Genomic DNA, 25,752 nt, shown 5'->3' with positions numbered 1-25,752 from the left:
TGCAGTGAACCCCTCCGTCAAGTTTAGCAGTTAAAAATACAAAAAAGACCAAAATATCCCTAATTTTTGTTTTTTTTTTAAAAAATAAATTTTTAAAAAAAAGTTTTGAAAGTTGAAATTTTATACAAAAGTCAGGGGTATAAATGTCATGTAACGTTTAAAATCTGACGGAGTGGTCTAAATTGAGAGCAATTTAAAGTTCAGGGGACTAAATTGAGAAATTTTGAAGTTTATGGGGAGTTTGTCAAATCGGGTGGAAGTTCATGGGTCTTTAGTGAAGTTACCCATTTTTATTTTTAAAAGTATTATTCTTTGGTAATGAGGAAAAAAAAAAAAAACATCATGGAATCTATAATCAAAATTACTAGTGAGCATATTAGAAACTTTGCTTGGTTGGTACCCGTTCAGAACATATTATCTTCATGATTAAAGCATAAGTAAACCCTTGACAGCATGTTTGATGAAGCTTTAGTTGTCAACATTCCAATAAGGCAATAATCAAGTTAAAAAGTGTAGTGTTGAAGTACCTAACCGATAAGCTAAAAAAATCGGACATGAAAAGTTACGTCATTAAACCTATCCCATATTTAGTTAGGTCGTTAAACCGGTATGTGCGTAGTTCCATCTCTGCCAACAATCAAGTGAAGAAATGTTGAAGTACCTAACTGATAAGCTAAAAAATCTAGATTAATGGGACATGAAAAGTTAGGTCGTTAAACCTATCCCATATTAAGTTAATATTAAGCTAACCCAATCTAACGCCCATACAACAATTCAATCCCATTACGATAGTAACAATCCACCATATTTTGGTGCCTACATTCACTATGGCTTACTCTAAAACTTCTACTCTAGATCTAATAAACCCTTTCCACTTTTATGGCGGATTCACTCAGGCACCAAGTAACCCTTTCCATAGGTTACCCCCTTTGAAATTCGAATAGATAATGTAGTATCTACTCTCATAGTAATATTAGATACTTAACTAATACGTCAAAAGTCACTCCAAAACTTATGAAATACGAAACAACTCCTTAAACCTACCCTATATTAAATGCTACACTTCAATTTTCTTTATAAAAGTTGATTTTCAAGTCATCATCCCATGAGATGGTGACATATTTTCCATAAGATGATGACGCATTACTTGGGAACTAATTTTTGGGAAGAAAATTTGGGTACCTAACTAATACGTCAAAAGCCACTCCAAAACTTATGAAATACAAAAAATTAAGTCTTTAAACCCATCATATATTAGGTTGACCATATTTATTGCTCATAATGTTTTTTTTTTTTTTTTTGACATGTCCACACAAGAGGGGGGAGGGGGATTTGCAATAGTGACCTCCGCTTTATGAGGCGTGGTCCCCAGCCGATTGGACTACCCATTGGAGACTATTGCTCATAATGTATTAATACATCAAAAGCCATTCCAAAACTTATGAAATACGAAACAAGTCCTTAAACATATTCTATATTAAATGCTACACTTAAATTTTCTTCCCAATAATTGGTTCTTTATGTGGTCTTTTTGTGTACCAAAATATATCAATAATAAAATTTACCACTCGTAATAGGAATATAGGATAAATCCTTGTAGGATAAGGCTATAGAGAGGGTGTCAAACCTCGAGGACTGCAGGAGTATTGTTATCAAGTTTGTCAAGATCAAAAGTAACTTAATTTAAAAGAAGATTGATTTGATTTTGTTTTCTAAAAGTAAATGTATAAAATAAAAGACATAAAGATAAAAAGTGATGAGAGATAGAATAGAGGGTTGATTTTACCACTAACAGCATAACAAGGTTCAATCATAAATTAATAAGAAAAATTCATAATATGCATGATATAAGGCTCGTGTCACTCGAGTAGTCAAGAAAATACCATCATTTAAGAAATAAGTATAATTCATCTTCAGTTGGCATAGATCGTCCACCTAACCATTAAGTTGCGGTACAATCTGTCTTCCCTAGGTATGGACTATCTAATTCCTTAATAAGCTGCACACAATCAATGAATAAGTATAACTCATCTTCGGTTGACACAAACTGTCTACCTAAATTACACTAAACTAAGGCGTAGCACAATCTGTCTTCCCTAGACATGGCCTATCAAATCCTATTGATCATATGTCAGTTAAAACCATTGTATAAGAATCATTCATATAATCACAGAAAATATGAAGGACTGAATTCAATCAATATAAAAAACTTTCTAAGACAAGATAAGAAATTCATAATAATTGAATATAAACATTAAGATCAATTCTCACAGTTATATAACCATCATGCATATAGAAAATCAAAAATTAAAATACAATTAAACTATTGTTACTTGGAAAGGGCTACATCAACACTCTATTACAGGATTAGCCGCTCATCTTGGTGCTAGAATGGCCTCCTGCCATGGATTATCTCCTCTTCAACTTGTCAAGCCTCCAAGAAGATTTTTGTATCCATTTCTCTTGAAGTTTAAGGCCTATTTATAGGGAGCAAACAAGTCATAGAAGCCTTAAGAAACCCAGAAAAATTGTAATTCACTCTCCTAGTCAAATTAGGAAACAATCATAGTACAAATCGGAAATGATTCGTCCAGATTTGCCTTTTTTTATTGCGGGATGATTATGACATAGCAAACATCCAAATTAGGAAAATCCTATTTCACAATGATTTGTAGTATTTTGAGTTAGCTTGCTACTGCCTCTAAAATCACCTTAATCCGATATTTGAGCAGAAAGTTATGGCCAAAACACTTAGACGTGTGTAGAATCTAAAATTTTATTCAATCCGATTTTGACTCAAATTGGAGAAATTCTGATTTAATCATTTCCTTGATTTGATTAAACTTATTAACATATGCGAGTTAATGGACTTGAATGTGCAATATTCGGCGCTCATCAGTTCCCAAGTCATCATCCCATGAGATGGTGACACATTTCCTATGATATGATGACACATCACTTACTAACCAACTTTTAGGAAGAAAAATAAGATACTTAACTAATATTAGATACCTAACTAATACGTCAAAAGTTACTTCAAAAGTTATAAAATACAAAAAATTAAGTCCTTAAGCCTATCTTATATTAGGCTAATCCTATATATTGCTCATAATGTAGTATCTACCTCAATTATATATATATATATATATATATATATATGTTCACACAAGGAAAGGGGGAAAATGAATTCGAATTAGTAATCTCTGCTTTATGAGGCGTGGTTCACAACTTATTGAACTATCCATTGAGGACACTTTAGTTACTAATATTTGATACCTAACAAATACGCCAAAAGTCGGTCCAAAACTCATGAAATATGAAAAAAAATTAAGTCCTTATGCCTATCTTATATTAGGCTGACCCTATCAATTGCTCATAATGCAGTATGCACTTTGATACTAATATTAAATACCTAACTAGTACGTCAAAAGCCCTAACAAATACGTCAAAAGCCGCTCCAAAACTTAAAAGCCACTCCAAAACTAATGAAATACAAAAAATTTAAGTCCTTAAGCCTATCTTATATTAGGTTGACCCCATCTATTGCTCATAATGCAGTATCCACTCTGATACTAATATTACATACCTAACTAATACGCCAAAAGCCCTAACAAATACATCAAAAGCCACTCCAAAACTTATGATTAAGCCTATCTTATATTACGCTAACCCTATCTACTGCTCATAATGCAATATCGGCTCTGATACTAATTTTTTTTTTTTGAAAAAATATTAGATATCTAATATCAGCTCTGATACTAATATTAGATATCTAACTAATACGTCAAAAGCCACTCCTAAATTTATGAAATACGAAAAGTTAAATCCTTAAACCTATCCTACATTAGGCTGCGTCACGATCATTGTAAGAATGATATTAAGAGCAAAAGGCCTTTGGCACTTTTTTTCCCCCTACCCACTATATTATTTAAAACCGAATACAAACCTTTTACACCACTCGACTAACAGATCGAATGGTTATGAAGCAAAGATTTCTAAAAGTCCTGAAGCTAAAATTCAACTCATAATTATCCAAAAAACAAAAAAAATTAACTACAAATGGCTTGATAGGTAAGCAGCGACTCCAGTTAAGCGAAAAAAGAAGCAGCCTCAACAACGGTGCAGCAACCAAAATCTCAAATAAGCACGAATGATCTCCTACAAGAAATCCAGAACAGCTGGATGATCAGGGCTTGAAAGCCGAAAAGGCCACGACAGAGTTGTGTCCGCCGAATCCAAATGAATTCGAAATGGCTGAAAAAACATATGAAACGCTAATGAGTAATTAAATCTGGATGATGCTGGGGCTTCGAAAGCAATCAGAAATGAAAACGCCATTGTTTTTCAAGGTTTGAGCATCTTACCAACATTCACTTCATGCTGCTGCTTTTTATTTGCAACGGTGTCAAAGTCAACTGAAGGCTCTGGATTCTGCATCCATTGAAGAGAACATGTCACCCATCATATTACCCATTATCCAAATGTTTAAGGAAATTGATATATCCAGTGTAGTGTGAATTGAAAACAAGTATTACTTTAAAGTTATCAAAAATCTCCACAAGCATAAGATTCTGAATTTACTTTCTTTCGAAAAATTTGGAAAAATAAATAAAGAAAATCAACCCCCAATCAATTGGGGTTTGTAAAAATTACTGAAGAGTTCACAAGTTTCTTCCATTCCCTTAGTTCCCAACCATAAAACACATTATTTGCAATGTTAGTTAATAACATACAAAATAAAAGAGAAATTACTTTAATTGGTTCTGTGCGCAGTGGCAGGGTGATTATAACTCACTGTTGCATTCAGTGTTAAATGATGGCATTGACCGCATATTTTATCCAATTGTTTTCCAATCAAATATATAAGACAAACTAGTCTCATGTTTTGAACCATTAACAGTATAAGAATCAATACTGGCTACTGTCACAGTGTGTGTCGTATCTGTGTTTCACAAGTTTATTCTGATACGGGGTTGAAAGCAAGTGTTAACTAGAAAGTAGCACAGAATAGATTAAAAATTAACAAATAGGCAAAAAGAAAAAAGAAAAAAAAGTAGCACATACAAATTGATTTATGGTAGGATGCAGCCATCCCGTTGCTATGGCTTTCACAGTGGCAATGGCTTCCAAACCCCCAGCGGCACCAAGGCAATGCCCAATCATTGACTGAAACAAAACGAAGACAAGAACAGGACATCAATTAGACAATGGAAAGGAAAATCAATGTGTAACCAGCTTGAATTTGGAAGAAGAGCAACAAAAGCATGCATTAGGAGAAAGATTACCTTAGTTGCATTAATTTTGATCCCTGAAGTGTTCTTGAAAACCTTTTTGATGGCATTTATCTCAGCCAGGTCACCAGCAAGAGTGGAAGTTGCATGTGCATTTATGTAGTTAACCTGGAAAATTGGGACACTAGTTTAATTTTCTTCCTTTTTTTTTTTTGTTTTGAGAGTTCGTTTTTCTTACTGTATGTCATTCAGAAATAACTGTAGGCACACATAATAATATCATACGCTAGAACATTGATTTCAAAGAAAAAAGTAGCAATTTAAACTAGAAATAGAATTGGCAAGTTGTAATTGCCAGGCCATCCAAAACCACTTAACATTATGTTTGTCCATTCTACCTCAATCATAAACTGCTTTGGAGGCATTTTAAATCTCAATGACATACAAATAAAAGGTTCTTATGTCCTTTTTATATTATCCAATAGAAAGCAACATGGAGTGGAAATTGTAACCATAATCGCATCTTGTAGTTTCTATATGTAATTTTGTTGGCCAGAGCATCTAGTCGGATATCACAGAATGTGAGTGGAAATGACTGGTGCATGTGGATTACATTATAAACCACACACAAGATCTCTACATCCCTGCATAATAACAGCCTTATATCTCAGTATCATAAATCTGAAAGCACTTTACAGCACCTAAACATCACCTCAACACAAGAAAACATTACGCCAATTAGTTGGTTCAGCTACAAAAGATCTTTTACAATGTTGCACTCTATCTAAGGCCATCCCCATGCCATTTCTAACTAACTGGAGTCCTTGCTTTCCTTCCTCTTGAAACACCTTCCAATTTGAACCATATCACTGCTTGTTAAAGCACTCACCACTAATTAGTATTGACCACCAATGGCCACACTCAGGCTGCATTTGTTTCAATATAAAATATCTCATTGTAGAAAATATATTTAGTCAAAAAGATTTTCAAGAAAAATCACTAATTTTCTATTGTTTGGTGGAGACCTAGAAATGATGTCGAATATATTTTCGGGTCCTTGGTTGGCACAAAATCATGGATACCACCACCACCAATCCACCCATTAAACCTCCAAAAATCACTGAGCTGGTACCCCAAAATGCCCACAAAAGCCATAACACCACCTACATGCTGTACTACTTCTTGATGAGATCCTGGTTGTCGGATCGACAAGCCACCTAGAGGAATGCATGCCAGTCGTGGTGTTGTTTATGCACTTCTCCATTGAGAGGAACACAATCACCAAGTCCAAGATTTGATCCGACCATTCCAGAAGAGTAAGGAGGGGGGAGTGGGTCCTCTAGCCTGTGTCAGGGTGGCACTAACAGGGGGTGTTGTCGCCCCATCGGGGCAGGGTGGATGGGTGATGCGGAGGGTGGGTTTGGGAGGGGGCAAGAGGGAATGAGCTTCTAACCATTTTACACACTGTACTGCCAATTTTACAGTTAATCCAAAAATCATTTGCCGTTTACAGTATTTTCCATGGTGCTAATAATTGCTCGGGTCCTGGCTATCCCATAGACATCTCTTTTATAATATACCTAAAGTTCAATCTCCCCAAATAAACTAACACATATGCTATAGGAGTTATAAGACATCCATTCTAGTGCATCTCACCTTGATTTTCTATATGCTAAAAGCATCCCACTATAATATGGGAACTCTACAAGTACTACTTCATTCTCCCATGCATGTAATGCAAGCCGTAATCTCTAAGAAGCAACCTTGATGAGTTTTGACTTGAGATAACAAATTACATACCTTCAGCAAACTTCATAACTCTTGTCCCTTTCTAAATGAATTAGCAGTTTAAGTTCCTGCTTCTATCTTAAAGATGGGAAATTCATAAACAGAATTCAGTAACAAACTGAATCCATGTAAGTGATTATAAAGTTTATCTGCATAGCAGAGAAAAGTTCACCTCATATGGAATACGAAACAATGGAAGGCCCGTATATACAGTTCGCAATAGCAGCCACTAAATATGTACAGAAAAGGGTGTGCATGCTCGCATGCAAAGATCCAAATGCACACACAAATAGAAGCAAAACAAATCAGATAAGAGTTTTTCAATGAGAGAGAGAGAGAGAGAACAAAATAGGGGGGGTAAATAAAGTAATTATGCAAATGCATTCCAAGACAAACAGGACAGCTAGAACCATATCCCATTCAAGCTAGATTCCATAAAAATAATAACTAAAAATAAAAAGAGCACCATGCAGTAAAAATATTAATTTATGGGGGGGTAGAGAATACCTCCTCAGGTGATACGCCAGCATCTTCAAGGCTGCTTTCGATGCATGAGGACACACCAAGTCCATCTGCTCTTGGATCAGTCATATGATAAGCATCACAATTAACAGCACCACCTAAATACTCGGCAATAATTGGTGCACCTCGTTTCATTGCATGTTCCAAGCTCTCCAGTACCTATTATGAAAATGTCAATTTTACGCTAATTAAGATTTTACTATTAATTCTTAGAGCAAGATTATAGTGTTACAACCATTAAACTTAAAATTTGTAAAGAGAGAGAGAGAGAGAGAGATTCATATAAAGCAAGATTATTCAAATGGTAGAGCACTCGCTTAGCATGCAGAGCTACAGGGATCGATACCCCACATAAAACTTAACTAAAAAAAGCAAGATTATTAATATCTAATCAATCAAACATTGACGAGAAAAAAAAAAGGTGCGTGTAATTTCTGATGGGCAACTAATGTTACTTTGGGAGTAGGTCATCCCTACATTAAACACTAAGGAAGACCTGTAATATTTTGCTTTGAAGTACCCACAATCAGGGTTCCACCTTTGTCTGTTATCATTCTCAAAGGCTATAAATTTTAAAGAAACAAGCAAATTAAGATGCAGGGTTGGAAATTTAAATCTAAATTGGATTCCCATATGGGGTACGCCTTAAAGCATGAGCAGCAAGCCAAAGTTGTCAACTAGTCTTAGTAACTTGGTCTTCAGTCCTTTGTCATTTATGTGCAGGACACATATCAAAAAGAGCGTGCTTGATGATGAATATAAGTAGTTAACTAAAAAGAAAATTAGAAATACAAGCAACCAAGTGGCTAAAACTGTGTCCTTTTTACACAACTAGCAATTCTAACAGATGCAGGCTTACCAATACTCCAGCTCCTTCACCCATGACAAATCCATCTCGATCTCTATCCCATGGCCGCGAAGCAGTTTTTGGGTCATCATTCCTCTGAGACAAGGCCCTGCATGCAACAAACCCCCCCAATCCAATGGGAATAACGGCAGCTTCAGTCCCACCTGCAAGCATCAGATCAGCCTCACCCCGGCGGATGTGATTTGCAGCAGCATAGAAGCAATAATTGGAGGTAGCACAAGCCGTTGAAATTGAATAATTTGGACCCATGAAGCCTATATCAATTGCAAGCAAGGCAGACCCCATATTGGTTATAGCGTAGGGAATGAAAAAAGGTGTTATTTTCCTGTGACCTTTCTCTATCAAAGACTTAACCCCTTCAGAAAAGACCGTGAGACCACCCATCCCTGTTCCCACAAGCACACCCGCCCGTTCCTTATCAATCTGCACCAGAAAATTGGCAATCGCCTTAAGCCAGGCATAATGCATAAAGAATAAACTTTAAAGGTAATGATTCAATCCTTGAAAAAAAAAAAAAAAAAGACATTTTGTAACTGCAGACCAATACTATAGAAAGATTCAACTGCATTTGCAGTTATATTTTCACAATAGGGTAAAACAACGGGCATTTGAAATCTCAAACATAATAATTAACACACAAACGTGTCAACAATTTTTCCATGCATGATCTACAACCAAACTAATATTTCCCAACAGTTCAAAACCACAAAATCACACAATTTTAAGCACATAAACCCAAAACCCCAATCATGCACCACAATTGAATCCACCACAGATAAACAAAATTAAATTTCATATAGAATGTGTAGCATAACAATCGGAGACGAGTAATAGCGGACCTTGGAGAGCTTATCGCCGCCGAGGTCGGCGTTCTCGAGAGCCTTCTTACCGGCTACAATGCAGTAGCGGAGGCAATCGTCGAGTCGCCGGTCGTTCTTGCCATCGATGTAGCCCTGGGAGCTGAACCCGCGGATCTGGCCAGCGAACCGGGTGGGGAACTTGGACGCGTCGAACCGGTCGATCAGGCCGATCCCGCTCTCCCCCGCGAGCAGCTTCTCGTAGTACAAATCGACGTCGTTTCCGAACACCGAAACCAATCCCGTGCCCGTTACCACGACCCGCTTCTTCGGGTCCTTCTCGCGTCTCGGCGCCGATACGGTTGCTGAGGCGGAAGCCGAAATGACGGAGACTCGACGCCTAGCGGTGGGACCCCAATGGTATGACCTCTTTGTTTGGAATGGGGCCACCGGAGACGGCCGGAGAGTCGGGGATTGAAGGGCTTGCATGGTGGCGCGTGAGAGTGAGCGAGAGGGTGACGATGATACCGAAGTGCTTTGTGGAGGTGATGGGAGAAAGTGTTCGACTAGCGGAGTCGTATTTGTATGCCACGTCTGAAGTTGAGTGATTCACATGATTTGGGTTTGGTTTTCTTAGGTGAGGTCGGTGCAACGGTAGGATTAATTTGTTTTCAACAATCAATCCATATATTTCTCTTTTAAATATTTTTTGGATTTTTTTCCCTTGACAGGGAAAATTATCACCTCTAATTTCTCTTCTCTTTTATCAAATCTATAAATAAAATAATAATAATAATAATAAAAAAGTGATCAAAGAATCTATTGGCTAAGATTATGTTTAAGATTGCACGTGAAAAATATAGTTTTTAAGTTTTTGTCGATGCGTTTTGGCTATTTTTTTTTGCTTTTTGGCACTTTCAATTTTTTTGACTAAACAAGTATTTTTTTTCTTCAAACAATTTTTTGAGTGTTAAATGTATTTTTAGCTATCTCAAGCGCACGCCCAAACACACCCTAGGTGATTAATCTCTTCAACTTAAGTGGTTAATAATTCTCATTACTTTTATTTGGTAGTTGAAAATAAAGGGAAAAGAATATATTGGTTAAGAGCCCAAATGTTTCTAGAATTTCGCTCCAATTGGAGAACATTAAACATGAAAGACGAAAGTCTTCAATCGAGTCATGGTGTAAACTGGGTATTTTGTACATTTGACTAGGAAATAGAAAGCTAAGCTTGAAACACCAAATATATATATGAGTAATGATAGAGAGAACACGGGCGTTATTTTTTAATATATATATATATATATAATATAAAAATATATATATTATTTTAATATTAAAAAATACGGGCGTGCATCGCGCCCGTGTTCTCTCTATCATCACTCTCTCTCTCTCTCTCTCTATATATATATATATATATATATATATATATATATATATATATATAATCATGAATGGAAAAGTCCATGGTATTAACATGAATTAAAGATATTATATTCAATATTTTCATCTCTATTGTATTTGGTGTTTTTAATTGATATATCAAATTTTATTAAAAGGCTATAAAATGAGGTTTTACACCACATTCATATAGAAACGGCTTTCAATGTGACAATATATTAACCAATTGATAACTTCAGGTAAAAATAGCTTTTTTTAATAAAAGATATTTTGATGGGATATAAATGTATATTTTTTTAGTGGAATTTTTATTTTAAAAAATATTTGTGGGTTTTTGATTGTTTATTAATAATTTTGAGAAAAGTGTATTTTTAGTTTTAAAACCAAAAAAAAAATAAAAATTTAAATACGTTATCAAATGAGGCCAAGTATTTTTGGTGACTATCATCATTTGAATTTATAGCATCCGAGACTTATTTATTTTTATGTGTGACAAGAAAAATAAAAAAATACCACCTATTTATTGCATTGTTCAGATTTAAATTTAAGAAAGAAAAAAAAAATCATTTAATTGCATTGCACTTTTCATATGCTTTATCATCTAGTAATGGGTGACTTAGGGGTTTACAATCGATGCAATTATACCAACGGCTTATAACCTCTAACTACTAATTATTTTGGTAGGCAGTTATAAAAAAAGGCTAACCACCTACCATTATATATATATATAACATTCAAAACGGCGTCGTTATAGTTGTGTATGGCTGTATGTATGTAAAATATGATGTTATTAATGTGTAATGTTTTAGGTAGAGCCTTATTCAAAAACGTTGTCTAGCAAAAAAAACACAGCATATTCTTTTCATCCTTTTGGGAATACTTTGGCCCCAAACGTTTAAAATAAGCCTAAAAAATAGGCTCAATGATGGTCCAAAATACTTAAAAAGCTTATATAAAAAAAGCGGTTATAAAACCACCGATTATTGGTTTGAATAACTGCTAACCGCCAATTATAAAATAACTGTTCAGTTATTAAAATTGATAACCGCCCAACCACTAACCGTAACCGTTTGTGCAGCCCTAATGGGTGTACTATTAAAATATGGATTTGGCTTGCATGTGGTAGTGAAAACTACTGCATGCATGTTGCAGTGGGACTGTTAAAAATCAAGTTTAAAAAACTAATAATAAAAAATTAATTAAAACTTTAAAATTATAAAAAATAATAATAATAATTAAAAAGCTAAAAATATTTTTAAAAATTGGTGGCCGATTGGCTAAGGGGGTGGCTCATGACCTTTGGGGGTGGTTCGGCCACCTGAGCCACCCCCAAAAGGCTAAAAAAAAAAAAAAAAAATTGGGTTTTGGGGGTGGTCGGACCACCCCTAGGCCCTTGGGGGTGGTCAGGCCTGGGGGTGGTCCGGCCACCCCCAAAACCCTAACTTTTTTTTTTTTTTTTTTTTTTGGCCTTTTGGGGATGATCGGACCACCCCCAAAGGCCATGAGGGGTGGTTCTTCTACCCCTAGACCGGTCATGGGGTGGCTCTAGCCACCTCCTTGGCCAAAAATGGAGTAGTTGGCCACCCCCTTGGTCAACCGGCCACCCCATTTTTCTGTTTTCTTTTTTGTTTTAGTTTTATAATATTTTTATTTTCTAAATTATCGATTTTTTTAATATTTAATAGATTTTATATTATTTCTTTAAATTTTTTTTATTGCCCAAACACATGGTGGTTTTGGGCTGCAGTAGTGAAAGAGGAATGCTATGAGCCAAACAAATGAACCTAGAAAAATTTATAAACTGATGTGGCAGACCGTGAGTTGCAAACAAGGAAGAGAGAATTGCATTTTTTTAATTTAAAAATCCTTACCACGTCAGTTTTAAATTTTTCTGGGTTCATTTGTTTGACTTTCTAACACTTCTCGTAGTGAAAACTACCGCATGCAACCCGGATCCTTAAAATAGGATCACAACATTAATTATTTGATTTTCTCTTCCTCCGCAAAACGCACCGTCTCGATGTTTCTAACCATGAAACGCCGCCGTACTAGTCTTCTTCAGGTTTCACAATTCACTGTCCGACCGCGTCGATTCGACGATTTAACCCAAAGCTGCGTCAAACCGGAGTCACGGCAGGCGCCAAACCGAAGCTCCAGCGGAGCACCACCACTGAGAAAAACCATGACGAAGAACGCTAAGAAGTCCCAATTATCACGCTCATCTCGAGCTTCTGCCTCTGCCAAGGCCCCCAAAACAGCGTCCAATGAGTAATCACTTCTTACCTCTCACTTCTTTATATATGTAATATGTTACATGTTCATTACAGGTTCGTGGGCTTTATTTCACTGTTTAAGTTGCAATTGACTTTACGGTTGCTTCCTGAGAAAACCCAGAAAAAGATTTGTGTTACATGTTCATCACAAGTTTTTGGGTCTTCTTCACTTTCTATGCCGCTACTGGCTTTCTGTTTTGTTCCTGAAAAAACCCAGAAAGAGATAGAAAAGAAAGGAAATGATTGTTTTAATCCATTGAGTGTGCTGTATTGTATTTCATGGAGTGGAGAACCCACTTCAGCTAAGCCATGCAGTTGCATTTTTGAATTTTCTGACTGTTGGGTTTTAGTGTTTCTGTTCGTCTTGATGTTAAAAGATTGGAGACCGGTAGTTTTATTGCTTTTATTTTCAGTGCATTTTATGTGGTTTTGAAACTTTTACAGCTGTGGTTTGTGTATACGTTTGCACTTTGTTTGTTTACTGAGAAAACCAAGGAAAGAACATAAAAAAATGAAAGTAAGGGGAGGGGTTTTTTTGGGGGGATTTTATGATTATGTTGCTCTGGGTTCAGAATGGTGGAGAACCCACCACAACCACATTTCTACTAGGCTCTTCATTGTGAATAATTGAAGATTTTTTGTTTGATTTCTTTTTGTTATTTCAAGTCAACTAAAGAGAGAATTTGCTTGAAATTTTGTAGTAAAATGGTGTTGAGGGTAAAATCAAGCGAGGGGATGAAGAGGTCGGCAAGGCTGAGCAGAGTTAGCGCGGAGGAGAAGAGACCCGGGTCAGCAAAGAAGCCCAAAACAAAGCAGAAAAAGAAGAATGATAAATTTGATGCCAAAAAGCCTAAGAAACCGCCGACTGCATTTTTCTTCTTCTTGTATGTGCTCTCTTTTATTAATTTGTAGTTTTTGTAGTGCTTGAGATCCATGTATTAGCTATTCAAGATTAGATACCTGTATGCTTGGCCAAAAGTTTATAAGCTTTAGGTGTGACTGGGTGATGGTTACTAGACTATGGGTGTTCATATATTTAGATGCTATGCAAAACATAATATAGTTATTGAACTTTTGAGTGGTCTGGGCCCATTTCAGTAATAGCACAATCTGTTTTGGTAGGTCATGTTTATGGATGTAACTATGTAAATGCGGCAATGTTTATGTCTTGATTTCTCTCCTAGAATTAGTTCATGTGCAGAATATGCTTTCCATGGCTATGTTTGCTATTCTTGTGTGGGTAAAGGTGATATTGGGTGAGTAACTGGATGCATAGGTTATATTTTATATCTAATTTTGGATGGGGGAATGGAAAACTGTGGGCTGCTGGATATATATCACCTATATGGTAAAAATAGCTCATCTTTAAGATCTTTTCAAAGATTATTATTCTTCTTCAGCATGCTATTGGTATAAATTTCATTACATGTCTTTGTTTAATCTTCTAATAGAGACAATTCTGTACTTCTTTCTAGTTGAGCTTGAAAGACCAATTTCTGAGATATCCTTACGAACAGAAATCCTAGAAATGGTTGGTATGCTTGCTTAGTTTAGGGCACTCCATGTTTTTGTTTTACCCTTTTTATCTTGCCTTTTATTTGGATACGATTAAAAGCTTAGGACTGTGAAACAGTTTATCATTGAGTATGTCATATTGCTTATTAGTGTGTAAGGTTGAAGCCAATCTGAAGGCATAGGTAGGAGTTCTCAGTTTGAGTGTATGGTTTTTTTACCTGTGGATTCTATTGTTATTCCTGGATTAGGATCTTGTGCCATAGGGGATGCTTTTGGTTCTTGAGTAGTTCAGAAATGTGATTGTCTATGATGATGTGAATTTGGATATTGATAAGTATGCAATGATTTGAGTAGTCATACGATAGTAAGAAGGAAAGGAAGGAGGTGATACACTGATGAGCTAGCTCAAGTGAGACCTCCTCTCCCTATATAAATGTGTTGGGGTTTAGTTCAAGACCCAATTGGTCTGTCTAAATTATCAAGTGACAACAACAACAACAACAACAACAAAAAGGAGAAGAAGGTATACACTACAAGATTTGAGAAAGAATGTCCAAGGTTGATCACCTTTAAAAAATGCTGCGTAATGTTTTGATTCTGGAATCTACATCTTCTAATTCTACAGAGAAAAAACTGGAGTGATTTCATCTTCATTTAAGATGATTTCATGTTTAGTTAACAAAGTGATATGGGATGATGCATTTCATTTAGTGCTTAATCTAAACCCGGGTACTAAATCAATCTCTTTTTTTTCTACCCTAGCAATAGATGCTCATGGGGACTGAAAGTTTCCATATCAATATATTTATGATGATCTTAAATTATCTGAGAAATCGTATTAAAGGTTGAGGCTTTTGTTGCTTTTGTAGCCATAAGCTGTCTGTGAAACAAATAGTTATGAATCACATTGCTACTCAGGAGTTAGAGAAAAAATTTTGTGGAGAATCTATAGACAGAACAGGCAGTTCAATAGAGACATTCCACAATGCATTCATCATATATTTTTTCATGCCAACCCAAAGTGTGCTCTCTGAAAAATAGATGTACAGTGTAGAGTGTGTGGTCCACATACAAGATGGAGAATACATATGAATTAAGGCCAGAGAAGGCACAAAAAGTACCGTTTTGTACAGAAGGATAAAGCCAAAATCTAAAAGAATCTGACAGTAAATTGCTACTGTAAAATTCATGAGGACGGAAATATACTTCAGTGACATTATTACTTCTGCCAATTAGATTTAGCTTTCACCTAATTTTTTTTTTCATATTATTATTAGCAAAGTGAAGAAAGTAGAATGCAGAAAGGGTTACCTTCAACGACAATGCACTTCAAGGCCCAATTTCTTTAATCTTGCCTATAAACCGACCCCTGACAGAAGTAGCCATAACCCAAAACAACACAAAACTTTGCATCAATTGTGCCCATATGCTCTAACTTTAAATTGGCAATGGGCGAAGAAATGATTTTACCGAGTTCAACCTTGGAATAAATAGCTGATATGAGTTTACCAAGTCAACTTTTGCATAAATAGCTGCACTGGATCCTTAAAATGGCTTGCTCAGTTGCATATCCACCGAGTCAACTTTGCATTAACGAAGTTCATGTTTGACCTTGTGTGTAAATGTTTTGCAACTATTTCATCTGGTATTAGTTTTGGGATTGAAATTAAAATTTTGTTGCAGAAGGATATCAAAATCTATCAAGATAAATCCCCAATGTTTGTATGTTTTTGTTGTTAACTTTAAATTCCTTTGTAGTTACAGATCTCATTTCTAGTTGCTATATAATTGTTTTTACCGAATGGGTGTTAGCAGCGAGCAAGGTTCATGTATGTGTTATATGTCAGCTGGGTTTAAACATTGTGTCACTTGTCATAATGTGGAGTTAATTTGTTAGGCTTCACCTGAAATCCTGTATTGGTGCTTTATAATGCATTCTCTTCGGTGCAGTTGTTGATACTAGAAAATTATTAGAATTGCCACAATTGAAGCATTACATTACAGCTGTTTCATATATGAAGAAACCATTTTTGAAAATTTGTAATGCCTTGTTTTTCAAGGGAGGATTTTCGGAAGGAATTCCAAGAACAGAATCCAGATGTCAAGTCAATGCGTGATGTAAGTGTGGGACATATTTTTCAATTTTGCATTAACTTAATAAGTTAGCATCCTTTCTTTCTTGCTTGCACACTCTCTTCTTTTCTTGTACCTGAAATATGCTCTACTTCCATCTTTCAGATTGGCAAGGCATGTGGAGAGAAGTGGAAAACAATGACATATGAGGTTTGTGCTATAGTTTTTAATTAATCTTTTTTTGAGTTCCCTGGCATTGGGATTAAGGCTTAGCTGCTTAGTTGAGTAGTTCTCTGGCGAAGGCCTTTGTCATTGTCTAGTGCAATTAATTATTGGTGATTGTGTCCCGATTGTTTGGTTCTTTAAAATTTTAAACTTATTTTGCTTGCAGTGGCTTGAACTGAAAAAATATTAGTTGCAATTAGATATAAATCTTGACTAACGGACAATTGCCTGTGATTGTTTTCATATCTCTAGTTTTCCTGTTTTGCTTGATCTTTTTCTCTTTTCTTGGTTAGGCGTTCTTTTGTATACTTTCTATGCATGATTGTGAGAGGATGGTGGTGTAACTCAATGCCTTCTTCAAAACTCTTTACCAATGTACACTTGCCTATCATTGTTTTCATATCTCTAGTTTTCCTGATTTGCGTGATCGTTTGTCTTCTTTTGGTTAGGCGTTTCTTTTGTATATTTTCTGTGTGTACTTGGGTAGTGTCCTTTTGTTCTTAATAAAACTTCGATTACTTATAAAAAATAAATCATGACTAAGATCCATCAGTTTTTTTTTTCCTCTCCTGGGCACAGTTACGCCTAGATATCATGATGCATAGGGGAAAAAGACACTATGCCTAGCTGGAATGACCATCACAGATTCACAGTGTAAATTGTTGTAATCAATCATACCTGAAATTTCCCTTGGTTGAGCAAACTTGAGTCAATACAACCCTCATGTGACCTAGAATTGAGTTTAAAACAATCTTCTGAGCAGTTGTTTTAGTTAGAATATGATCTTCTGCACTCGTGTAGAGTTCACTAATAATTTGGTAATATTCTTAATTAGGGTATTTAGTATTAGAAGGAATAGTTCTTGTTTGGATATTATTCTATTATTAGATCATGAGAACGTGAATACATGGTGTAAGCAAAAAGGAAAAAAGAAACAACACTCGTCTTACTCTGCAGATTTTCCCTTTAATTGAGTGGCATAGGTCTGGGCCTCTTGCCCTGCCTGTTTCAGGGTGGTTTTCAGTCGAAGACTTCCATTTTCTTTTACAGTAGCTGTAGATCAGGGCTACAAAAATTGAGTCTTTTTCCCAAATCACAACACTATTGTTGAGATATTCTTTCTTTTCACTCTTTGTTTTCACTTTTATTATTAGTTTTTAAACTTTTTAAATTGACTTTGCATTCAAATTATTTTTATTGTTAGTGGGTGTACGATCAATGCATTAGTGATGAACGCATGGTGTACAATCTGTGTTTCATAATTTGTTTCTCCCCTTTCACCACTTATAAAAATAAAAAAGAAAAAAAGATTCTCTTCCCCTTTGACTACAGCAAATTGAAATGTATTGCATATAATTTGTTGCGGAAAATTAATCTTGAATTTGTGTGTGTTTGGAAGAGAGCGCCACATGAGTTTTATGTTTGATGTTCTCATTCAAGCTTATGTAATGCTTTGGCATTTAGAGATTTGTATTTTGACTAGTTTTATTAATATTCTCTTGCAAGGCATCTAGAATAAAAGCATTCTAATCCTTTGTGTGTGTTTGTGTGATGCCTGCAATAGGAAAAGGTTCAATATTATGACATAGCTACTGAGAAACGAGCAGAGTTTGATAGAGCAACGGCAGAATATATCAAGAAAAAGGTAAACCTAGCTATGCATGTTCTTCAGCTGGTTTTTGTCCTGAATGCGCCATGCTCGCCCAGTTGCAATACACGAAGCAAATTATATGAAAATGTTTATCTTTTGCAGGAAAGTGGTGAGGATCAAGAAACTGAGGATTCAGATTCAGAGTTTGATGAGTAGTAGGGCTGGAGGATTCTTGTTATTGGACATATAATGTTTCTATAGGGGTAGGGGGTTCTTGTGCAACAGGTCGTATATTTTTCGAATCTCTCTTCATTAAAACTGTCCATCTCTGTATCATTTTTGTGTAAATGACTACTTTGCAATTGCATTTTGTGATAACAAATGTAGATTTGACAGTACTTTCATTGTTGAAGTGGAAGATCATGTGTTTGAGATATAAGAACACTGAGGGATATATTAGGAGTTGTCTTGAAACAGAGGAACCGAAGTTTGTTTAATGTGTTTTAAGATAATAGGATTTCTGTTATGTTTGTACCAAAATGCTGTTTGCTTAACCACAAAGACACCAATTTTGTTATCCCCCTAGAATGATGGTGTGCTCTTGCTTGATGGCTAAAGAATGAGTCTCTTTCCGTGTATATTTGTGTGGAAATTGCTACCATCCACTTTGTCCATAGTTGTGTTTTCCTAGCCCCAAATTTCAGCGGAAAATATTTTATGAAAAACGTTTTTTCTATTTTTTAGTGTATGATGCGGCGTAAATATTAGTTAACGTGAAATATTTTCAATTGATTAAAAAAAAGTAACCTTAAGGAGACGTTAAATTGTTTTCATTTTCTGTTTGTGTAAATTATTTTTTGCCCCTTTCCCACACACTGAAAAAGCAATTGTGAGAGAGCTCTTTATGCGGCAATTGCCATAACTTACTCAAGGTCTGCAACTACTCAAATGCCTGATTGGACTGGTGGATAGTTTGAGGCTTGATATGCTTCTAGGACAAGTATGATTTATGCATTCTGCAACTAGAACCGTAAATTATTAAATTATTTTTCGCTACTGCTACCCTCCAGAGAGGCAACTGTGAGAGAATCCCTTATGGGGCTATCTCACATCCCTTATGGGGCTATCTACCCGCTATCTACCCGAATAGGTCTCAGACTACTCAAACAACTTGGCCAGATGGGTGGGGAGTTTGCGGCTTGATATGCTTATGGGACATGCAAGATTTATGCATTCTGCAACTAGAACTGGTATGGTTGAAATGATGATGGGGAAAAGGAAAAACAGAAAGAAAATGGCTATTATGTCAATTGTTCTTGTGGAAGGGATTCCAATATTATGCATATGTTCTGCTGGAAACATTGACAATCTAAGCAATTTTATTCCTATAATGAACACGAAAAATCTATAAATCACATTTTCAAAGCTCTCTCTGCAAATGTGCTGTGTCTACCGGCTGATGCCTCTAATGAATTGGCGATACTTCTAACCGCTGCAATCATTGCAACCACGTCATTAAGCTTGTTCACTGCTGAACCCACACCCTGCATTCATAACAATATTAGTTAGAACATATTTGGGATTGTGTTTAAGAAATAGAGTTTTTAAGTCAAAAAATATTTTTTTGGCAAAAACTTCATTTTTAAGCTTTTATCAAAAGTGCTTTTTGGATCCTTAAAAGCGCTTTCAATGTTTTTTTACCAAATGGATACTTTTTCTTAAAATAGATTTTTTTGAGTGTTGAACGTACTTTTAAGCCCCTCAAACGCACATCCAAACAAACCCTTAATCTCAACCAAAAAAAAAAAAAAAAAACAGCAGCCTTAAAAGTTTTACACATGTGCATTTAGCATAAGATTTTGACACGTGTATTACTATCATCTAGAATAGTAATGCTAGAAGCCATCCTTATGTTCCTCGTGTCCCTCCAAAACTGATATTACTTTAAAATTATCATTGAATTTTCATCGAATGTTGATTTTAAAAGCCACATCAGATTTAGAGAGATATTAGGAAGACATGAAAAGGACTTTTAGCATTACTCTATTTAGAAATAAAACAATGAGGCATGTGTACATACCACACCCGCAGCCCCCGCTGTGATGGCCATTGGTGCTGTAACTGCACTCAGTCCAGATGAACACATTACAGGAATCTTGACAGCCCTTGAAATAGAATATGCAGCTGCTAATGTTGGTGTGGCCTATAATTACCAATATCCCAAGCAAACTCATTAGTTAATATCAATGAGATTATTTCACAATTAAACCTAGGTCTCTCTTTTCAATTTGAACTTCCAAGAAGACCTAGAAGTTATGCCTATTAAGTTTTAAAAACATTAATCTTCATCCCAGCTCCATTACAGACAACTTATTTACACTGAAGCAAATTTAGACAACGACACCTGCAGTTAGACAGCCGATTAAGATTTACTTCAAGCACGGATAAAAGTTCAAACCGACTGTCCTGCATTGTAATTTGAGAACAAAATGCATGTACAAAGCATCAGGAACTATGTGGAGCAAGTACTTTGTGAAGCACTTTTGACATGTTAATGGATGCTTGTTGATGATGCAGAAGAACAATTTGGGCCCAAAACCCTGATATGTTCAGAAGATGTATTATGCTGTTTAGTGAGTCATTTTTCAATTTTGCTACTTTCAAGTGTTCATTCTCCAGACCTGGATTCAGTATAGCACTAACTTGGAAAAACACTATGTAGAAAAAGAGATTACTGTAAGATTAGTTTGTGCTACCTTCTCAATCAAACCGAGAACACCAGATTTTGAAGGATAAGAACTTTTCCCTCCTTCCGTTTGAATAATGTCAACACCTTCCTGTTCCAGATTCTCTGCAAGCTTGACCTGTAGGTTATTAAGATACTAAGATCAATCAAACATATGGTGACACCTTTTTAGCACAAGTACCGCTTGTAACCTGATCGGGTAGGCTTAGTGTGTGAGGCACAGTTACTGATAAGGTCACAGATGGAAGAATCCTCTTAGTCTCCTTTGTTAGATTCAATATCTGCAAAAGAAAACCACTCAGCAGGTGAAAAAAAAAAAGAAACCGTGACAGCCTCCTTTAACAGTAGGAATCCAAATGAACTGACACATGCAGATCAGATTCCTTTGAGAATTAATGAAAAATTTGATGAAGTTTTCTTAAAAGTCATGAATTTTCTTAGTTAAGAGTTGCATAGAGCCCCATATGGAGTAATTGGCAACCCATTAAGGAAACTTTCCAAATTGTTCTCAGTTGTATGTTTACACTAAAATTCAACACCATTAAAAACTTTGAAGTCACCCTCTCTACATGAACACAATCCAAGTGTATGTATGACATACCCTTGTCCATGCATAAAAATGATGTATTTCAATTTTTATTCATTTTTCATTTTAAGATAGAAGTCTATGTCTACTTAGTTTCTAGTTTAAGGTTTCTCAATCTCTAACATCTATTCGCATTAGCAAATTGACAGACACACTGCAGAATGTACTCTAATTTTGGGGTGTTTCTAGTTAAATTTATTTGTGGGGAATTATTCAATTTTATACCTGCTCTGGAGTGAAAACCACTCCCATCTCATAGAATGAATCATAGTTTCCAATCTCAACCTGCACGTACCATCAGCTTTATCAATACAATTTAACGATGTGGTTTGTAATATTCTTCTCAATTCTTGTAGCACTCCAGTGAAGAGGCACTAACACAAGAATTCAAACTTATGGGCTCAAATACAAAATTTAAGTAACAAGTTTGTGGTCAAACCATTAGTGCTCCTGCTTCAACAGCAGCTGGAAATGCTTCTGGATCCACGGAAGAAACACATACCTGCAAAGGGAATGCATATCCAGTTCACAAAAATAAAACTGCTATAAAATTTTCAACATATTTATGAGTCCATTAGCATCTTCTCAACAAAAAGTAATGATGCTTGGTTTAATGGGGTTGCTGATGATATATTGATTCATCATAAATCACAGAACACTCAAGTTTTGAAGCTTAAACACATCATATGGAGTTCCGGTCTTCTTCACTTTAGTTCTGCGCCTTTTTTTTTTTTTTTTTTTTTTTTTTTATAATTTATTTATTTATTTTTTCCCTCACCTCTCTCCTGTTATTGATCTAAAATTGTTGTTTATCAAGATACATTTCTGTGCCACAAAGTACAAGCAAATATGCAATTACCGAAAATAATTAGAATCTCTTCCTTGAATGTACAATATGAAAGCAAATGATCAAAAATGCTGTTTGGAGAATATGAATTTACCGGGAGAGAAGTTAAACTGATGGCAAGCTTCACTAACTCTGGGTCACAAGCTATATCCACATGAGTTGCTCCCCCCTGTAGGTATGATGACATGATAATGTGAGCTATAGGTTTGGAAGGTCAGTGACGTTCAACAAAAGGAAACAAAAAAAACAGTATGCAAATTGCACTCTGGTAAAGAAGCAAATTAATATCTTGATGTTAGAGAAATAGCAAAGTTAAAGCACATATGCACAAAGCACTGCTACAGATTAAGTAAAGAGTCAACTGCTGAGAGAACTATTCACCAAATTTTGCTTGTAAGAAAAATAGCAAAGTTTTAAGGCAATTACTAGCTTCTACTACAATGGCAAGTAATGTGGTTTACAATCAATTTCTTTTAATTGTCCATGCATAGACAACTTGAACAACTGTGATGTAGTTCTTACAATATATGAAAAACCAAAATATTGAAGAAGAAAAAAAGTACTACAATACTAATTAAATGATTAAATCAACCTCATGAAATGCTTGAAAATTGCTTACAGTACAACATATTTCATCAATTGTTAATTAATCTTAAATTTGTGACTTAGGATAATCTAGAAGGTAACTTCAAACCTACCTTCTCTGCTGCATTAACAACTGAAGCAACATTGTCTTTATTGAAATTCTGCAATCCTGAGATAATCTGTAAACGACACGATTAAGTACATACAGTGGTGCAATTTGCAATTGAATTAAAGTTCTCTTAATTAGAGGATTATAAAACTGTGAAAATCTAAAATTCTCTGGAATTATGCAACATTGCATTTGGAAAGCAGAGAAAGCTCCTTCTCTAGCCCATTAAAGAGACATAATAAAGAAAAAGAAAACACAGAGAAAAAAGGAAATTAGAAAAACAAAAGAATTAATAACTGAGTTTAAGCAATAGCATCAAATCTCTCCCCCTGTATGATTGCAGTGAAAATCGAAAAAAAAAAAACAAAAACAAAAACAGAAACAAAATCTTACCTTAAACTAAGCATAGGAGAACAAAAAATTGTTACTCTTCCCCAGGATCCAAGCATAGGAGAAATAGAAAAAAAAAAAAAATGATTACAGAAAATGGGAAGTGGGTCTGAAAAGTACCTTGAGAGCTCTTCGTTCATGAAAATCCTTCAGGACTGCTTCTTTGGTAGTTGATAGAAGGGCTCTGGTAGCTAGAGAGGGTCTTCTTCTGAGAGGTAAAGATGGTGTTGAAGAAAGATGGTCACCCAGAAAACGGTTGTTGTTGGATTTCAAAAGAGTGTGGGAAGATGGTGAAATGGGCATGCAGATTGAGGAATGCATGGTTCTTTCACTCTCTCTGGGTGAGGATGATGCAGTTTGGAGGTAAGAGATAAGGGGAGGTGGCAGCTCTCTGAAAAGATATTTTGGTTTTTAGTTTCCCAAGTCATTTGTATACCTTGAAAAGGCCCAAAATGACCCCATTTGGACGAATTGAGATTTATTTGAAGGGAAAGTTGAATTATCACCTATACTTTCGTGCTTTTTACAGACACCTTTTTATTGTTCAAAACCTCACTTTGATGTATCTAACTTTCGTTTTTTTTTTTTTTTTTTTTTTTTTTTTTTTTTTCACTTTGCCCCTACCGTTAAGATTTTCTGTTAAATCCTAACGGAAAGGGTGGAAAATTACAATCGTGCCCTTACTTTTTTATTAAAAATAATTTTTTTTAAAAAAAAATTTAGGGGTAGAAAGGTCAAAAGCTAACGGTAGGAGGGTGTTTGAAAGGAAACAAAAGTTTGATACACCAAAGTGAGAGGTTTTGAACAATGGAAGAGTGTCTGCAAAAAGTGCGAAAGTATAGGGGGTAAGTGAAATTTTCCATTTATTTGAGTAAACCTCAATTGATTAATGGAATTTTTTTTTTCTTTGGATTCAGATTTTCTCAATTTCACTTGAAATACATATAGGACATTTGGATTCGGATCATTTCAGACTTTTTAAAATATTAAATTTCCAAATTTTAAAATTTGAGCCTTCCATTACATTTAACCGTGCAAACAAATTAATGCAGATGTGTGTTACTGAGGCAAGTGGGTTTGTCACGTAGAAAACTAAAATTACTTGTCTGGGTAACACACAAATCTCTGCACTTGTTTGGACCGTTAGATATAATGGATGGCTTATATTTTAAAATTTGAAAATTTTATGTTTTAGAAAATTTGACGGGATGTCAATTCGAGCAATTTCATGACCTGAACTTAATGTTGTTGTATCTAATCGTATAAATGATGTCAGTGACATCATATTTGTCATGTGTTAATGTGTCATCATGGATATAATTGCAAAAAATAAAAAATAAAAAAATACAACAATATTAAATTTTGATAATAAAATAACTACTCTTCCTAGGAACTTATGTTGTTAAAAGGATCTTCTCCCTTTTAAGTAAAATGGACATAGATCAGTTTTACGGTTATGATTTTATTTGTTGTATTTAATGGCATACATAGTGTCATGACATATACACCATTAGATATAAAATTTAACTTTAACCATTAAATAGTTTATCTCCATTTTATTTAAAAGATCTCATGTATTTTTTTTTAAAGGTCCAAATTTAATTTTAATCGCTTTTTTTCTTTCTCATGAAAAACTTGGCATTAAATCTGGACCGTTGAAAAAACTACGTAGGTCCAAATTCTAAAATTATAATAAGTTCTGGAATTAAACGAAATAACTGTTTATGCGTTCATTATTTTCGTCAGTTGAAGAAGAATTAAAACTATATAGCAGGTACAGTACTAGTGAACCCCTTCTTCTGTTAAGACCTATATCTCTTAAGTTAATTAAGATGCTAAGTGCTCCATATATATTTTTATATGGAAATCGAAGAAGGCAAGAACAACTTTTTTTCCAATAATTTTTACAATATCTTGTCTCTAATTTATGCCCTTTCGAGATCGTAAGAAAGTTCTTCTGATCAAGTCGAAAGGAAAACTCTGTCTGAATACAATAACCTACATAACATTCGAAGTTTGATGACATGACGTGTAATACTAAAAAAAAGTTATCACAAATTCAATAATAATTTTAAAAGTTACATCGAGAACTTTCTTCCAAAAAAAAAATCCAACTAGCTAGTGGGATTGCCTCCCAACGGCACAAGAGGGATTGCCTCCCAAAATAGAAAGGACAACCAAGCATTTTGACTGAACTGCTTT

At 35.1% G+C, this 25,752-nt stretch overlaps 3 protein-coding genes across 3 annotated transcripts; 1 reads left to right on the top strand and 2 right to left on the bottom strand.

The window, feature by feature from the left end:
• Positions 1-3,877: 3,877 nt before the first annotated feature.
• Positions 3,878-9,805, bottom strand: KASI (3-ketoacyl-acyl carrier protein synthase I). The gene is made up of 7 exons (XM_059583262.2): positions 9,249-9,805; positions 8,401-8,832; positions 7,527-7,700; positions 5,286-5,399; positions 5,065-5,166; positions 4,365-4,431; positions 3,878-4,254 (listed from the first exon to the last, which is right to left on the bottom strand). The coding sequence occupies exons 1-7, from the start codon at positions 9,693-9,695 to the stop codon at positions 4,187-4,189; spliced, it is 1,404 nt and encodes a 467-aa protein (XP_059439245.1). The 5' UTR covers positions 9,696-9,805; the 3' UTR covers positions 3,878-4,186.
• Positions 9,806-12,643: 2,838 nt separating this feature from the next.
• LOC132171335 (HMG-box (high mobility group) DNA-binding family protein) lies at positions 12,644-18,813 on the top strand. Its single transcript, XM_059582626.2, has 6 exons — positions 12,644-12,878; positions 13,585-13,767; positions 16,459-16,516; positions 16,637-16,681; positions 18,261-18,341; positions 18,450-18,813. Exons 1-6 carry the CDS (start codon positions 12,793-12,795, stop codon positions 18,501-18,503), a joined length of 507 nt encoding a protein of 168 aa, XP_059438609.2. The 5' UTR covers positions 12,644-12,792; the 3' UTR covers positions 18,504-18,813.
• A 748-nt stretch (positions 18,814-19,561) lies between these two features.
• On the bottom strand, positions 19,562-23,934 carry LOC132171040 (uncharacterized protein ycf23). The gene is made up of 9 exons (XM_059582245.2): positions 23,671-23,934; positions 23,165-23,230; positions 22,561-22,635; positions 22,059-22,121; positions 21,845-21,904; positions 21,225-21,314; positions 21,044-21,151; positions 20,368-20,490; positions 19,562-19,831 (listed from the first exon to the last, which is right to left on the bottom strand). The coding sequence occupies exons 1-9, from the start codon at positions 23,869-23,871 to the stop codon at positions 19,700-19,702; spliced, it is 918 nt and encodes a 305-aa protein (XP_059438228.2). The 5' UTR covers positions 23,872-23,934; the 3' UTR covers positions 19,562-19,699.
• Positions 23,935-25,752: the final 1,818 nt, after the last annotated feature.

Source organism: Corylus avellana, chromosome 1, assembly GCF_965113065.1.
Source record: "Corylus avellana chromosome 1, dhCorAvel1.hap1.2, whole genome shotgun sequence".
Taxonomy (NCBI): Eukaryota; Viridiplantae; Streptophyta; class Magnoliopsida; order Fagales; family Betulaceae; genus Corylus; species Corylus avellana.
This window is presented reverse-complemented; position numbering and strand designations above follow the sequence as displayed.